This window comes from Adelges cooleyi, unplaced genomic scaffold (genome assembly GCF_023614345.1).
Source record: "Adelges cooleyi isolate 19-005CV unplaced genomic scaffold, UGA_ACOO_1.1 ACOO_flye_CR_arks_rails_tigmint_CR_PRNA_8, whole genome shotgun sequence".
In the NCBI taxonomy this organism is placed as follows: Eukaryota; Metazoa; Arthropoda; class Insecta; order Hemiptera; family Adelgidae; genus Adelges; species Adelges cooleyi.
The window spans coordinates 350,034-366,223 of NW_026096513.1; the positions used below are offsets into that span (position 1 = coordinate 350,034).

The 16,190-nt window shown below is 35.9% G+C and overlaps 1 protein-coding gene across 1 annotated transcript; it reads right to left on the reverse strand.

Moving 5' to 3' along the window:
• Window positions 1–1,957: 1,957 nt before the first annotated feature.
• LOC126845701 (ankyrin-3-like) lies at window positions 1,958–9,967 on the reverse strand. The gene is made up of 5 exons (XM_050584533.1): window positions 9,855–9,967; window positions 7,295–7,698; window positions 4,853–5,101; window positions 3,944–4,386; window positions 1,958–3,218 (listed from the first exon to the last, which is right to left on the reverse strand). The coding sequence occupies exons 2-5, from the start codon at window positions 7,681–7,683 to the stop codon at window positions 2,473–2,475; spliced, it is 1,827 nt and encodes a 608-aa protein (XP_050440490.1). The 5' UTR covers window positions 7,684–7,698; window positions 9,855–9,967; the 3' UTR covers window positions 1,958–2,472.
• Window positions 9,968–16,190: the final 6,223 nt, after the last annotated feature.

Here is a 16,190-nt window from a genome sequence, read left to right on the forward strand (position 1 = left end):
GTATATTATATTATATAAGCTATACACTCAGTGTAGTGTATACACAGTAGCTGCTAAATGTCGACAACAAGCGTGTACACACTGTAAACAAAATATTACAGAACCGCATGGATTATTCACGGCTAAATTAATGGTGACCGTGTATTTATCAAATAAATAATATATAATTTTCCGGCCGACACGATTTAATAGTATACGCATTTTGTAGGAAATCCAAACGAACCGAGTACACCGAGTTAGTATGGTAGGTAATTTTTAATATTAATCTATTAAAATTATTAAGCTTTGAAGTAAACGAATTACACAACATTACGTGTATTACAAAATGTTATTTTGTGGTTTTTGTTTTAAGTAAAAAACAGCAACCGCTTTGTTCAGTCGGAATCAGTCGCTTTGCACACTGTACGGGGGCAAAAGGGTAAACTATACGTCGTATTATTATATATATATATATATTGTTATATTCTTTTGTTGGCGATTATTATTATATTATATCCGGGGAAATGGCGCGCGATGGTTATATTAAATCTCGGCATTTTGCCCGGGTACAGTTGTCTCCTGCGTATACGGCCCAGGGACGATTCTGGGGAATATATTGTGCGAAAGGGGTAAACGAGGCGCCCTGAGCTATATATATATATATATACAAGTACTACACTCACGGAGAAACCGGAGCAGGGAATCCTTTCGAAATGAACACAAGAGCAGTTATTATTATTATTATTATGTTTTCAACTATATACCGCTTCGAGCGCACACAGAGACACACACACACACACACACGGACATTGTGTTTACCGTTTAGTGTAGGAAATCGCACGGTTTTACCCCATTCGAGGGTGGTTTTCGGGCGAAACGAGCGCCAAGTACTTGCTTACCAGCGCGTTGCAAACGTATTTGATTTTTCGGCCAAGCCAAAGTGTGTGTAATATATATATATATATATATATAATACCTACACTCGAGCGTTCGCCGACAATCTGCCATTTATGTCTCGTTGTCGACCGCACGGCGTTCACAGAGCGTATATTATCGAAACTCTATTGCATTGTGGACTGTGGTGTGCATGAAGATAAATCCGCCGCGTTCGGTTTGCTTAGAATACATCATAAATTGCCATTGTCGGTAAAGCATTGCAAGTACAACCGCCGAGAGTTCACTATACAGTGTGGACACGGACGCGAACCGAGTTATGCACGATTTAATCTCATAACAAATAAAATACTAATCGACGCATTAGTTAATTTAAATAAAATGACGGTATAATTTTCTAGTAGTTTTATAGTTTTAACTGCGTTGCTAAACACTTGTTAGTGAGGTTTTGCATCGAATGAACGAATTACTGAAATTTGTATTCGTGGGTAAAACATATGTATAACGTTAAAACAAATTGTCACAGTTGTTATTATTCTCATTGCCTTGATATACATATTTTATAAGTATACATGTACATTAGTTTTTCATAAAAAGTATGGTTTTAAATTGACTGCACAACTTTTCAAACAATAAAACACACAAATTTTATGTTTTTTAAACGAGACATAAGGACCGTATACAATTATAACTATAGGCAATACTACGTCAGTTGCTAAGCTGGTAAAACACTTCGAGCCTAGATACCGTATCAACATAATTGAATTATATGACTCAAAACATGTGAAGTTGAAAAAGTGTAGGTAATATGTATATATCGGTAGATATATAAAGTATAGGTAGTATCACATTAAATAAATAACGAAAATAATAACAAATAGTTAAAATAATAACGACTATTGTTTCTGTTTGTAACCACAATTAAGTACTACATATAATATCTCAGTCACCACACACTTATAAATAAATAATGATAATGATATCCGATCAATTAAAAAATGTTGCTAAAACAAGTGTTTTATTTAAATAGTCATAAATCATAATGCAATAACAAAATAATATTACGAAGGAACAAAAACTCATGTGTTATGTTAGGCCTAGTTAAGGTCTATAGTTAATTTCTAATAGTAAAATAAATCACAGTGGTAATCTTTGGTTATTAATTATTACTCGTTTAAACAATTTCTTTATAATACCTAATTATATAATATAAACATTTTTTTTTTTTTTTTTTTAGAGATTTTCTCTAAAACAGGCGATTTTCAACCTGTTTATAACGTCGAAAATTATTAATTATATGTTAACACTGTACAAAACGTTTAAAAAATAAAAATCATAGTAAAGCGCAAAATAAATATACTGGCAACTGCCCGTTAAGATAAAAATAAAACAACTTAAAATAATCAGAAGAGCAAAAAAAAAACCGATTCGAATAAAACGTTTCAAATCATCGGTCATGCGTCGTCTCATAAATTGTAAATATTAAAAAAAAAGAAAAACCTAAATTCTGATTTACCTTAAGCGCATTAAGATAGTAAAACAAAAGGTGTGTCTAATAGTAATCCCCCCCCCCCCGTTATTTTGTTTGTTTGGGATTCGTCAAATAGACGTACGTCTGGGACTGTCGCCCTGCAATGGCAACGGTGCTCTTGACGTTCGTTTTGTCGTCGTCGTCGTCTTTTTCTTCTTGTCGGCCCTGATGAGGCTCGAGTGTCTGCTGCGCCGCAGGTTCTTCCACAGGATCATCTTGACGGCGCGCGCGTCGCCCATGTCGGTGGCGTAGTCGAGCGGCGTGACGCCGTTGTGCCGGATCGAGGTGCGGCTCCGGTCGGACGACAATATGGTGGCCATCAGCTCGTACCGGCGGTGCCGGACGGCCACGTGCAGCGGCGACCCGAACGCCTCGGTGGTCATGTTCGGCGAGACGCCACACGACAGCAGGAACGACACGGTGTCCAGGTCGTGCCGGATGACGGCTTTGGCCATGCGGTCCGAGTGCATGAGCTGCGCGGTGACGGTCACGCGCCGTCCCCATGTGTAGACGGACACGTCCAGTGGCCGCGAGGCCGTCAGCGAGTCTCGGGCGTCGATGCAAGCGCCCGCGTTCAACAGCGTCTCGACCAGACCCGCGTTGTTGGCGCGCACGGCCGCGTGCAACGCCGTCTCGTTGTTCTCCGACCGGGTGTTGATGTCCACGCCGCGTGCCAACAGCGCCTTGACGGCGGTCGAATGGCCCCGGCAAGCGGCCACGAACAGAGGCGGTTTCGGTCGGCGTCCACAGTGTAGGGCGGCCAACACGTCCGGTTCGCAGAAATCCAACAGGCATTCCAACATCTTCACGTCACCTGCGTCCAATAAACACAAAATCGGTGTCGTTAACAACATTCTTCTTCTTGTTCACCCTATCCCATTCAGATGGGTCGATCAGCTAAATCCACCATTATCATTTCTTTATTCAGTCCCAAAACCTTCGTGTCTTTATTTGTCACATCTACTCATTTTTGTTGTTGTTGACCTTTACCTCTAAATCTCTCTAATTTGTTTTACTATTTCACTTTCCTCCCTTATTTCAACATGACTATCTCAATTTATTTTCTCTCGTTTATTTTTTCGCTCAACCAAGTTACTCCACACACCCACACAACCCTTGTTGCTTCATTTCCACCTCACCTAATCACATTTTACTTTACTCAACTTATATCCTTCAATTCCATTATTTTCATTATTCTCTCGCATAACTCATCCCAAACACTTAAATTTATCTACTCTATTTACCACTAGGTCAGCAAACATGACCGGTTTTCCGCCTCTTTCTAAAAATCTCCTCATTACTAAAGTAGGTATTCCGTTTTAGACCTAATTATTAGTTTCAAGTCAAACGCATCCCTCCACTGCTTTAATTTAATTCTCAACTTTTTTTTTCTCGCCCACTAAAACATTGTACTTTATCTTTAAGTTTTTTTTCACAAATTCCTCCCTCTTCTCGTTCTTTCATACTTCCGCCATAGAAGACATGTCTCACATGGGTACATGGGGTAACAGCTCCAAGCATGAATGTATAATATCTCACCTGTCTCGCACGCGGAGTGTATGACCGTCCAGTCGATGTCCTCGTTGTCCAGGTCGACCACTTGGGCCCCATGCTCGAGCATCAATTGCACCAGGGACAGGTTGTTGCGCGCCACGGCGGCGTGCAAGGGCGTCTGGATGGAGCCGGGCACGCGGTTGACGTTGGCGCCCGCGTGGACGATGAACCGGGCGACCATTTCGTTTTGCCAGTGCAACGCGGTAAGCAGTGGCGTCCGGGACCTGCAGTCCAGGCTGTTGACCGTGGCGCCGGCCCGGAGCAGCGTAAACGCCGCCATCTCGTTGCCCCTTTTGGCCGCCAAGTGCAGCGCCGTCTCTTGATTACAAGTCTTGAAATCGATCAGCTTTTTCGAACAGTTTTGCAATATCATCGCGAGTATGCGTTGAGGGAATTGGAAGTACACCGCAAAATGTAGGCACGTCCACCTGGGCAACAAAAAAAAAAAACAACATTACACGGTGTCCAATGGCGTTGTTGTATAATATTGTAATTTGCACGTCATACACTAAGTGTGTAAAGATCTTGTCTAGATCATTTTTGCTATCTAAATTGCTCAGTTAAAGATTTTAAAAAAACTAGATTGCTAAATGTCATATTATGCTGGCCAGCAAATCGAGTGAAACCGCTGAAAATCGCTATTTCCATGCGATTTCAGACATATCTCAAAAATTTTTAGTGATAATACAATTTTGTTTTCATTTACCGCGTATAAATTGTTTAAGTGTTAAGACCCACCTAGCCGAAACCTACAGAAATGGCCGATTCAGTTGGCTACTGAATGTGATGCTAAAAGTTAACCTAACCTACTATCCGTTTGTATTTATTTAAACGCAAATAACAATATGTACAAAAACAGTGTATAACATGATCGGCTTATGCATAGTCTGATACCTGAAGAAATCGTGGACCATGGGATTGGCGCCTTTTTCCAATAGTAATTGTGTGGATCTAACGTGTTTGCTCTTGATGGCCATCAGCAATGCCGTGAAACCAGTCACCTCGTCCCTGTACTCCAGTTCTGCGCCGCGGTTAAGTAGCTTGTTCATGAGCACCGTATTGTCCTGCGACACCGCTTTGTAAAAGGCTCTGTTCAGCGCATTCTGGGGAACTTCATAGTTCAACAACAAGTCCAAACACCGTCTGTAATACAGCAGCGAACCATAAAAACCCCAATTAGTAAAATGAAACAAGAAATTATCAACACATCTTTCACCAAATTATTACCAAATTATGTCTGATTAATAAATACAAATATTATAACGAATTTCACCTTACTGACTTTTAAACCATTTTACTTTACATCTAAAATTATACTTATCAAAAATCTCGTTCTAAATAAAACCATTTTGATCTAGGAGTTCCTAATATGCTCTTAAGTCTAAGACGTACAAACAACAATATTTCATCCATTCTCATAGCAACCGTTTTATTAAAAGGCGGTAATGTACTCTATGCAATTAATATGTATTTAGTTGTCAAGGCCAGTTTGCTCGGCCGTTGTCTAGGTACCCTCGATCAACAAGATGTTTTTCGCTTTTGTCGTTTCAAGTTGGTGCTACTCGGATATCACTGCTCAACTTTTTACGATTTTCGCCGTTTAAATACGTTTAATTGTCATTTACCTGCTACCATTGCATTCTACACAGTTTTCTCTACACGCTACAGTCAGATTTTGTTAAAAACAAATAATTCAAGATGCCTGAAAAGTTATCGATCGTCGTTCCTGGTCTTTCCGCTTCGGATGTACTGAGGATGGAAAGGGAAACCGTCAGGAAATGGCTCTTCGATAAACTACCGTTCAGCGGTGTGTCGACAGCTCGAGTCACATTTACTTCAGCTCTACCTAAGCAATTTACTCGGACTTCGGATGAACCGGCACCTTGCGACGTGGGACTTTGGGACGATGGTTTTACATTGGAAGAGCTGCCAACTTTTGATTATGGCGACCACGCTTGGGAGTCGTATCTTCAGAAGTTTGTAGTGACACCCGAAACTTGCCAGAGTTCCCGTCGAGGGTCGATGTGGAAACGAGGTAAGAGAGCCGTAGGCCGACGGCTCAGGTCGTTTAGCCGAAGTGTTTCTCATATTTCTTCTCGATTTGCCAGTTCCTCTCGAACGTTTTTTTCCTCGTCCGAAAACGGTTTTAAATTTGTTCATTGTGATGTTTAATTTTTGTCATACACTTCATTTTTTACTATTATTCTATTTTTTTCAATGTATTCTGGATACAAAGTTTTGTATTTTTGTTAATCACTTATTTTGTTACTATGTTGTTTATTGTATTTTTGTGTCTAACCTAATACGGGGGGTGGTTGTTAGGTTTAAAAAATGTTTGGTAATTAATTTTACTATTATCTTTTCTTTTTTGTAAATGTTTTGAATTAACTTCTTGTTTGTACCTTTCTTTCTATACACTGTATAGTCATTAAGTTTGTTATTGTACGTTTGTATATACATATATATATTTGTTATTGTTTTTTATTTTAGTTTAATAAAAATATTTGTTTATTTCTTTGTACAATTATATTTGCGATTTTTATTTTATTTTATTTGTTTTAAATATGTTTGTGTCAATGTCGGTTTGATGTTATGTAATTTATGATTACATGTAAACATGGTAACGTATACAGAGTAACGTTCTGGTAACTGATAATATTATAGTGACGACATGTGAGATGTATTAAACATTTTTTTTTAAATAAACCTATTTTTTTCTGAACAAAACATACAATTTAATATTATTCTAAAATTATAGCTTTAATAATTTAAATAATCATTTACAAATGACACACTTGGCGCTCCAGCACGTGAAAAATAGGTTTAATTGTGGATGTATAAAGTGGACGGGAGCTTCAGGTGTTGTGTGACAGGAAGATGCCAGTACGATTGAAAGGTGGATTTTATAAAACGGCAGTGAGGTCAACAGTGTTATTTAAATGGGTCGGAATGTTGGGCAATAGACAAGAAAACTGAACAGAGTACGAGTGTAGCGAAGATGGATGAGTTGACTAGGGTGGATAGAATAAGCAATGAATACATAAGGCCGAGTCTAGGAGTTGCATCAATTGTGTGGAAAACGAGAGAGAATATAGTTCGGTTATGTTATGAGGAGAGATTAGGCAGAGGCAGACCGAAGAAAAGATAGAGAGTGATACGAGGATATCTGGGGTGATCAAACGAGATGTAGAAGATAGAGATCCTATATGTATAGGTGTAGGATTAAGGTGGCCGACCCCGTGTAGTTTGGAGTGGTGTAAGGTGAAGAAGCGCCACGTTTGGTAGACAAATACGTATTTATAGATAGCTATTATATAAATCTAAACCGAACCGTACTTTTCGTTCATCAACGTGGCCAAGTCCAACGGCGTGTTGTTGGAGCCGTCGGTGGAGTCCAGTTCGGCGCCGTGGTCGACCAGCAGACCGACAATGTTATGCCGGCAGTTTAAGACACACTGGTGCATTGGTGTCTTGCGGTGCGCGTTCCTGGCGTTGGGGTCGGCTCCTCTGTTCAGCAGCAGCTTGACGATCCGCTGATGGCCGGCCTGCACGGCCACGTGCACCGGATAGTCGGACGTCCGGCCGGAAGGGCAATGCATCAGGTACCGGTTCCACGTTATCATCCGTTTCACCGTATCGTAGTGGCCGCGCTCTATCGCCTTGCGCAAGTCCAACGGCGCGAAAGCTGTCGACCCCGATCGTTTCCGGTAATAGTAAACGCACATCTCCAACGCGGCACACTGTAATGTGTAAGAAACAACAATGTACAGAATATTATGTTCGAGTTTGGTAAGACACTGTCTCGCGAGAGAACGGTACTGCGTTTTCATTGTTACTTCACATAACGTCATAAACATGATCGAATCGTATCGGCTGTTTGTTTAGATGTGTCTTACAGATATTATACACAACGTGTTATCATCTCATCCGACACTTCTGGGGCGCATGAAAGGAAATCTTGGGAATTATCGGTGTCCGGGGATCGTCAGACTAACTGGTCAAAAGAGTAAACCATTCATTGAAAGAAAGGGTGAGAATGGAATTTCGAGTGCGTTATCCTACAGCATTGCCGTTCAGACATAATCATAACATTTAACAATTGAAGCTATTCGGTCCACAGCGTTGTGTGGCGCCATACAAAATAAACTGAATTCTTCTCAGAATAACAAAATCTTTATTATTATTATATTTTTTTTTGATTGGGCACAATGCCAACTAAATTCATGTAAATTCAGAGGGGATTTGAAGGTCAGCCAAATATGGAACGGCGATTCTGAGTCGAAAGGGTTAAAAAATGTAATTGCCACAATATTTATATGTTCAATCGTATTAATAAATCTGATAAATATGATTTACTTTAGAAAAAATTAGGCTTAGAAGTTAAGTCGCTAGTTAAAAAAAATAATAAAATGATATGCTAAACTAGACTTAAATTTTTAAATTACCAAAACTGATGAGAACGGCAATTATTATTAAATCAGAGCTTAAGTATCGTTTCTTTTGGCTGAATATTCTTTACAAAAAAAATGTAGGTACCTATTCAATAAAGTAAAAACACGTATGTAAACCATACGTTTCAGTAAACAGTAAAGAAATGCTTCGTCATTTCCAAAGCTGGATAAGTTTCTATTAACTGTTAGTTAAATTAACTATTTTTAAATTAAGTTTCAAGTTAACGTTAAATCAAACGTTCAGTTAACTTAGTTATTAGTTAAAAGCTAATGTAAATTTAACGTCAGTCAAATCAGTTATTGGAGGAAGATTTAGTTTCATCCCGTTAATCGCAGAAAAATAAATAAGACTATTAAGTTAACCCAAAACTAAATAGGTAGTTAATTTGTGACTAAGGGAATTAGGTGAAACCTCTGGTGAGAAACCAAACGTTCGTCGTAACTTAACTCCAGCAAAACGTCGAATTAATTATTCAATAGAAAAAAAAAACAAAAAGTAAACAGTAAAAGGCCGACCACGACAAAAAGGAATTTTGTTCCCAAGTGTTGACTGGGAGCTACAAAACGGTTATTAAAGAGATTGTCCGTCTCACAGATGATAGTATATTATTATTATTATTATTATTATGTGGCGTGTGCACAGTGCAAGTGTAAAAATATAAAAGGCACTTAAAGTTATTAAGATTCTAATGGTAGGTACTCCCTGTTGGGTTGTCGCTATATTATATTGTAGATTTAATTGTCAATTTCGGTTTCCATCCGGTCTCATCCGTTAAATAATATAATAAGAAGCAACGCGAACGTCGACAAAATCTTGGATTAATTAAAACGGATACAAAATAATAATCATTGTAAAGTGCAGGTTGACGATTCGTAGAACTTATCTCGGCCATGTTTTACAATGTAAGCGTAAAAATTAATAATAACATATTATAATTTGTTCCCGGTAAAAGTGTTTTTAACGTTCATCAAATGAAACATTAATTTTCCCAAAACGAATTTCGCGAAAACGGTTTTCTAATTAAAACAACGTCGTTATAGTAGTGTATTTTTATATACCGAGTATAAAAAAAAAAAACATTTATTTTTATAATGTACCAACATTATATTTTTAAGTATTAATTATTACAATTGAGTCTAGAGAATGGACAAGTCGAACATCAACCATCGTGCATAACCTTAAAAATCCACTGATTTACAAAAGCGGTTCTCCGGATGTTTGCCGGCCATATAAAAATATACAATAACATGTCAACAGCTCTTTTCAATAATAATTATATTTTTAAGACAAACGAACGACGGCAATTACTGGCTTAGGGGTTAATTTTAATAATATTATTTTCCCACAAAATACACCCACCGGTAATTATATTATTAGGTGTCGGTTTAATTAATGTAAAAAAGTATTTTAGAATATAGGTAGTGATGTAATACAGAATACTCACATTGTTCTCAACCGCTACCTCGTTGCACGTACGGGGTTTTGACGACTAAAATGTTATTACTGCCAGGCCTTACAACACTAACACCGTAAAATCCTATCGCCAGCAAACATATAAATAGATAAAACTTATCCGGTAGATTATCAGCGATGGTCATCATCATCATAATAACGCGACCGAAACAGGTATTCGATCGGATCAATATTCTATATTATGTTTAAAGTGCCTACTATAATATGTGCGCTGGCACTATACACACAAGCTGATAACACGCCAGAAAAATAATAAGTTATATCTCTCATTCTTAACACCAATAATATATATAAAAAGTAATGCGAGTTGGAAAACAAAAAACAGCTTATAAACCCAAAAATATATAATCAATAAAACAGTTAAACAAAAGAACTCAAATTATTGGGATATTTCACCTAACTCATCTTATTTACGTTGTCTTATTGCGTTTAAATATGTTGATAACTATATTTACCGACAATTTAACGTTTGATATATGTTGTGTATAATATTACAACTATACTCTTTTGAAACTGCGGTTACCGTTAAAAAACCATTAGCAAATAATTTCTAAAAATGTAACCATGTTAATTAGTGTGCATATAAACGTAACTAACACTGATACTACTAGTATCATACTAGTATATATATTACAGTAGTAATATTATATACAACAGTAATTCATAGATAGATATAAAATTAAAATAGCAAAATCGTAAAACTAATTGACATAAGACTGAAATAATAAATATGATACAAAAATAATAACAATAACAATTAAAGCAACTTTTTTTTTAACATTGTAGTACAAATTATAAGTACAAAATATGTAAAAATAATATCATTCATAAATTATGAGAATTGAACAAAAAATAACACAAAGAACAAAATATAATACAAACAAAAATGTTAAATATAAAAAAAAAAATACTAACCAAAAAAGAAAAAAATAGTTAAAAATAAACTTTGTGAATTAATTATCAAAAATGTAACAATATAAGAACCTGTATTATGACATTATAAACAATATATGAAAATCAAAAAATGATTAATAAAATGTAAAAGTTTAGTAAACAAAAAAACAATAGTTTTATGGGAAAATTGAGTAAAAAAAAGTAATAGCAAAAAATGAAGAGGATAACAAATCTAAATATCATAATTAACAAATAAAAAACTATATAAGGGTAAGAAGAAAAATAGTCGAGAGAAACTAGCAAATTGAGAAAAAATATGAGAAACACGTCGGCTAAACGACCTTAGTCGTCGACCTACGGGTCTCTTACCCCGTTTCCACATCGACCCTGGACGGAAACTCTGGGAAGTTAAAGGCGCCTCTTCATACTCCTGGTCCGTCGCGTTAGGATCCAAGGTGCCAAGGTGGGACGGCTGACCTGATACTAACCCGTCCTGTTGTTTGAGAAGATATGAATCGGACCAAACCTTCCCTTGGGTCGTCGCCAAGGTCGATGTTTGAAAGCTCAGTCAATAGTCGTCCGCGGGTGACTTACACGTCGTCGTCAAAATCGAAAGTTGGAAGCTTTTCCAATGTAAAACAATCGTCCCAAATTCCCAAGTCGCCAGCAGTCGGTTCACCTGAAGTCCGAGGAACTTGGCCAGGTGAAGCTGACGTCAATTTCAATGTATTTAAACGGCGAAATTGTGCCAACGACGAAAAACACCGCAACCTAGTAGGCAACTCCATAAATTCTCTTACTATACCATTTGTGATAAGAGCATTTCTTCTAATACCCGTTATAGTAGTAAAACAAATGGGTTTATCCATTTTCTGTAGGTATATCGAACGCCTTGTTTGATACGTACAAAAAAGTAGTACAATAATCAATTTTTTACATTACAAATAAGTAAAATTTATGTTTTTCAATGCTTTCTTATGGGAAGAATAAATTGCGGTGTTGTTCACAGCTGGAGCGCCAAGTGTGTCATTTGCAAATGATTATTTAAATTATTGAAGCTGTCATTTTAGAATTATATTAAATTCTATGTTTATTCAGAAAAAAAAATAGAAAAATTAGGTTTATTTAAAAAAAATTTTAATACATCTCACAAAAAGTTAAAAAATATCATTGTATATTCAGCTTATAGTTATTTGTAGGAGTCCAAAAAAACCTGTACAGTTATCAAAATGTCGTCACTATAATATTATCAGTTACCAGAACGTTACTCTGTATATGTTACCATGTTTGTAAGTAAACATAAATTACATAACATCAAACCGACATTGACACAAAAATATTTAAAACAAATAAATATGAAATAAAAATCGCAAATATAATTGCACAAAGAAATGAATAAATATATTTTTATTAAACTAAAATAAAAAGAAAATATTTATATATATTTACAAAGTGTATAGAAAGAAAGGTACAAAGTTTGCAAACAATAAGTCAATTCGAAACATTTACAAAAAACAAAAGAAAACAAGAAAATTAATAACCAAACATTTTTTAAACCTAACAACCACCCCCCGTATTAGGTTAAACACAAAAATACAATAAACAACATAGTAACAAAATAAGTGATTAACAAAAAAACAAAACTTTGTATCCAGAATACATTGAAAAAAATAGAATAATAGTAAAAAATGAAGTGTATGACAAAAATTAAACATCACAATGAACAAATTTAAAACCGTTTACGGACGAGGAAAAAAACGTTTGAGAGGAACTGGCAAATCGAGAAGAAATATGAGAAACACTTCGGCTAAACGACCTGAGTCGTCGGCCTACGGCTCTCTTACCTCGTTTCCACATCGACCCTCGATGGGAACTCTGGCAAGTTTCGGGTGTCACTACAAACTTCTGAAGATACGACTCCCAAGCGTGGTCGCCATAATCAAAAGTTGGCAGCTCTTCCAATGTAAAACCATCGTCCCAAAGTCCCACGTCGCAAGGTGCCGGTTCATCCGAAGTCCGAGTAAATTGCTTAGGTAGAGCTGAAGTAAATTTGACTCGAGCTGTCGACACACCGCTGAACGGTAGTTTATCGAAGAGCCATTTCCTGACGGTTTCCCTTTCCATCCTCAGTACATCCGAAGCGGAAAGACCAGGAACGACGATCGATAACTTTTCAGGCATCTTGAATTATTTGTTTTTAACAAAATCTGACTGTAGCGTGTAGAGAAAACTGTGTAGAATGCAATGGTAGCAGGTAAATGACAATTAAACGTATTTAAACGGCGAAAATCGTAAAAAGTTGAGCAGTGATATCCGAGTAGCACCAACTTGAAACGACAAAAGCGAAAAACATCTTGTTGATCAAGGGTACCTAGACAACGGCCGATATAACTGGTCTTGACAACTAAATACATAATTACATAGAGTATTACCGACTATATTATCATAACGGTCGCTATGGATTAGTGAATATTGTTATAATAATTTTTCTAATTGTTACACAATATATACAAGGCGATATGTTTAATCGAAGCTAAAAACCATTTTTATATAATATAGAAATACGTTTTTCTTTAATTCTTCATATTATGGAAAGGGCTTATTTTTAAATATTGAAATTAATTTAAATAATAGCATTTTTTAGACACCGAAAGTTATGTAATAAAAAATGTTTGTATCTTTAAAGACACAACGGCAAGTTAAGAGTTAAAAATATATCGAACCTCGTGTTTTCATAGCCTATTTTGGGGTGCCTCGGTGAACATGAAAAGTGATGTGTTTACAGCTGGCTTTGGTCGGAGCTTTGGTGTCTTACACTGTTCGTATCCGAATGTGTATACTGTCAGTAGAAGAATAATTGTTCGTGTCTTTAATAAAAATGTCCAATTGTTTAACAACATTCAATGTTTCACTCGTGTAAATCGTAACGAACTAGGTTTAATTGTATTGTATACGTTTTAAAATAATTAACCGAGGCCATGGACGTTTTTCATTATTATTGACGTAGGTTGTAAGTTTGATTGATTGGGCGTGTATAGTAAGTATGTATGTTCGTTAGACCGTAAACACTCGTGAGAACATATTTTATAAAGTTTGCATTGTACTCGCGACGACTTGCATGCGTACGGTGTCATAATAATTTTTTTCCAATCGGGTCCTCCTAATTGTAACAAATATTTAAGTATGGTACACACACTATATTGTAACAATCACAATGTTCGTGCATTGTTGGATTTATTTCACCGCTTGTACACGTTTCTATTCGCGACTGTCGAGCACAGTATTTTGCAACCGCTCTACGGGTGTCACCGTATACACACACGCGTATAACAAACAAACAAAAAATGAACCTAAAAAAAAAAAGTCTCATGGTACTACGCCGACAACAAAAACCGTGTGTTCACTTGCCGGAAAGTCGACTTTTGGCCATTTCGAGTGCATTAGCCTTAGCTCTCTCTCGTGACAAACCCCATCACAGCCGATGTTTTTGTCCCTCGGTTTAACCAACCGGTAGATTATTGTGCACGCATCAATACAGGCCCTCCGGGTTCGTGCTCGCTGTTGCCAAAATAAATTGATAACCGACTCAATGGCGTACAGCAGGGGCGCGCGCCCAGAACAATGAATATCGTCGAAACGGCCGGCTAATAAAATTCTTATTATTATTATTATTATCATTACTACTGTGTGTGGTAGATTACGGTGTGTCTTTTCATATTTTTGTGTTTCTTTTGTAATTATTTTCCAATTACTTTATTGTTATTATTATGTATTACCGAAAAAAAAAAAAAAAATCAGACGAAACGACTTAAAAAAAAGCTATTTGTCATTCGCGTTTTGCCCACAGTACATAATATGTATATCCTTATCTAAAGTATTATACAACCTGCTACCGGTAGATAATACGAGCATAACCTGCTGTTCTGAACAAAATAATATTATAATGTTTAAACGTTACATTCGCTGTATAAACTTCATATAAATGTCATGCTGAGACGACAGTATAAGAGTAGTTATCATATTTTAGAATTATGATAACCAAAAGAGTACCAATGAACGTTTAAAAAAAAAAAAAAAGAGTTTTGAATCATATTTTGCTTTCCTGTACAATTTTATACAATTCTACCGTTTTTTTTTTAGAAATGACCAGAACGAGAAATAAATCAATTGTATCTTTTTTATGTTCTTACCTATTCATTTAATGACGTGCAATACCTACCTTATCAACTATCATGTAGCTTGACAGACCTTAAATGATCCACGCTACCACCATGAGATATAAAATATTTAAAATACACGAATAAAGTAATACTTTCAATAAAACAAGGTAATTAACATCAAATGGCTATGTAAATAATTTTTTTTTTTTTGCTATTTTGAACAATTATTAGTTTTTTTTATTAAAATAGATGGATAATTATAGTAAACAGAATTATTTCTTTTTTTAATTTTTTTTTTTTTTATTAGCAAAACAATCTGTACAATATACATTATTTATCTAAGAATACATTTTAGCTAATTATTGAAAGTCTATAAAATAATATAAGAAATATATAGCTGTTAATATTACATCATCAAGATAAGTCGAAACACGTTCTACGCTTTTATTATTATTTTAAGCCCCTCATTTCAGATTTATGCAATTTTGAAACAAATTATTTAACAGTGTAGTTAATTGCATCTATCGTGATAATAACTCCTAGTAATCCATTAGATATGCAAATCCAATTAGAATATATAACAGTGCAATTCTCCGTTTTGTGAGGACGTAATTGGTTACCGCCGCCTTAGAAGGCCATAATAAGGTTTACTATATTATATCTGTTTTATATTTGCATTTTCTATGGTTGACTAATACTGTAACGACAATTATTGCACGCCGACCGTTTCATATGCAAACAATTTATTTTTTAGACTTTCTTTGTCTTATTATGGTTTAGATGTCTCCAAAAGCGAAATAGTTGTGTACTGGAGACAATGATATAGTGACACGTTTGAAATGATCACGCCTTGTGAATTCTCGTGTATTTAAATACTAAAGAAGAAACAATAAAAAAATACTTATGCATATTATATTGCCAATAAATTACAAAACGACATAACCGATTATAGGGCTGTCTGTATTACAGTTCTCGACTGTACAGGCTTATTATTATATTATGAAGACGGTGACATCTGCCATGCGCTTTGTCTTCGTTCCGGTCGAACACCGTTAATACGGTTTTGTTTTTTTTTCAATAGTGGCCATTGCACTCAATATAGTAAAAATGCCTTGCGTTCACCGACAATTGTTATTACACAAATTTGTTTATTAATCTAACTAAAGAAGGCAATAATTGTCCGGGAAAATTATTGTAGGTACACACCTATATCGCGATGATGTATTATTTATTGTTCCGCCGAACATCAGTCG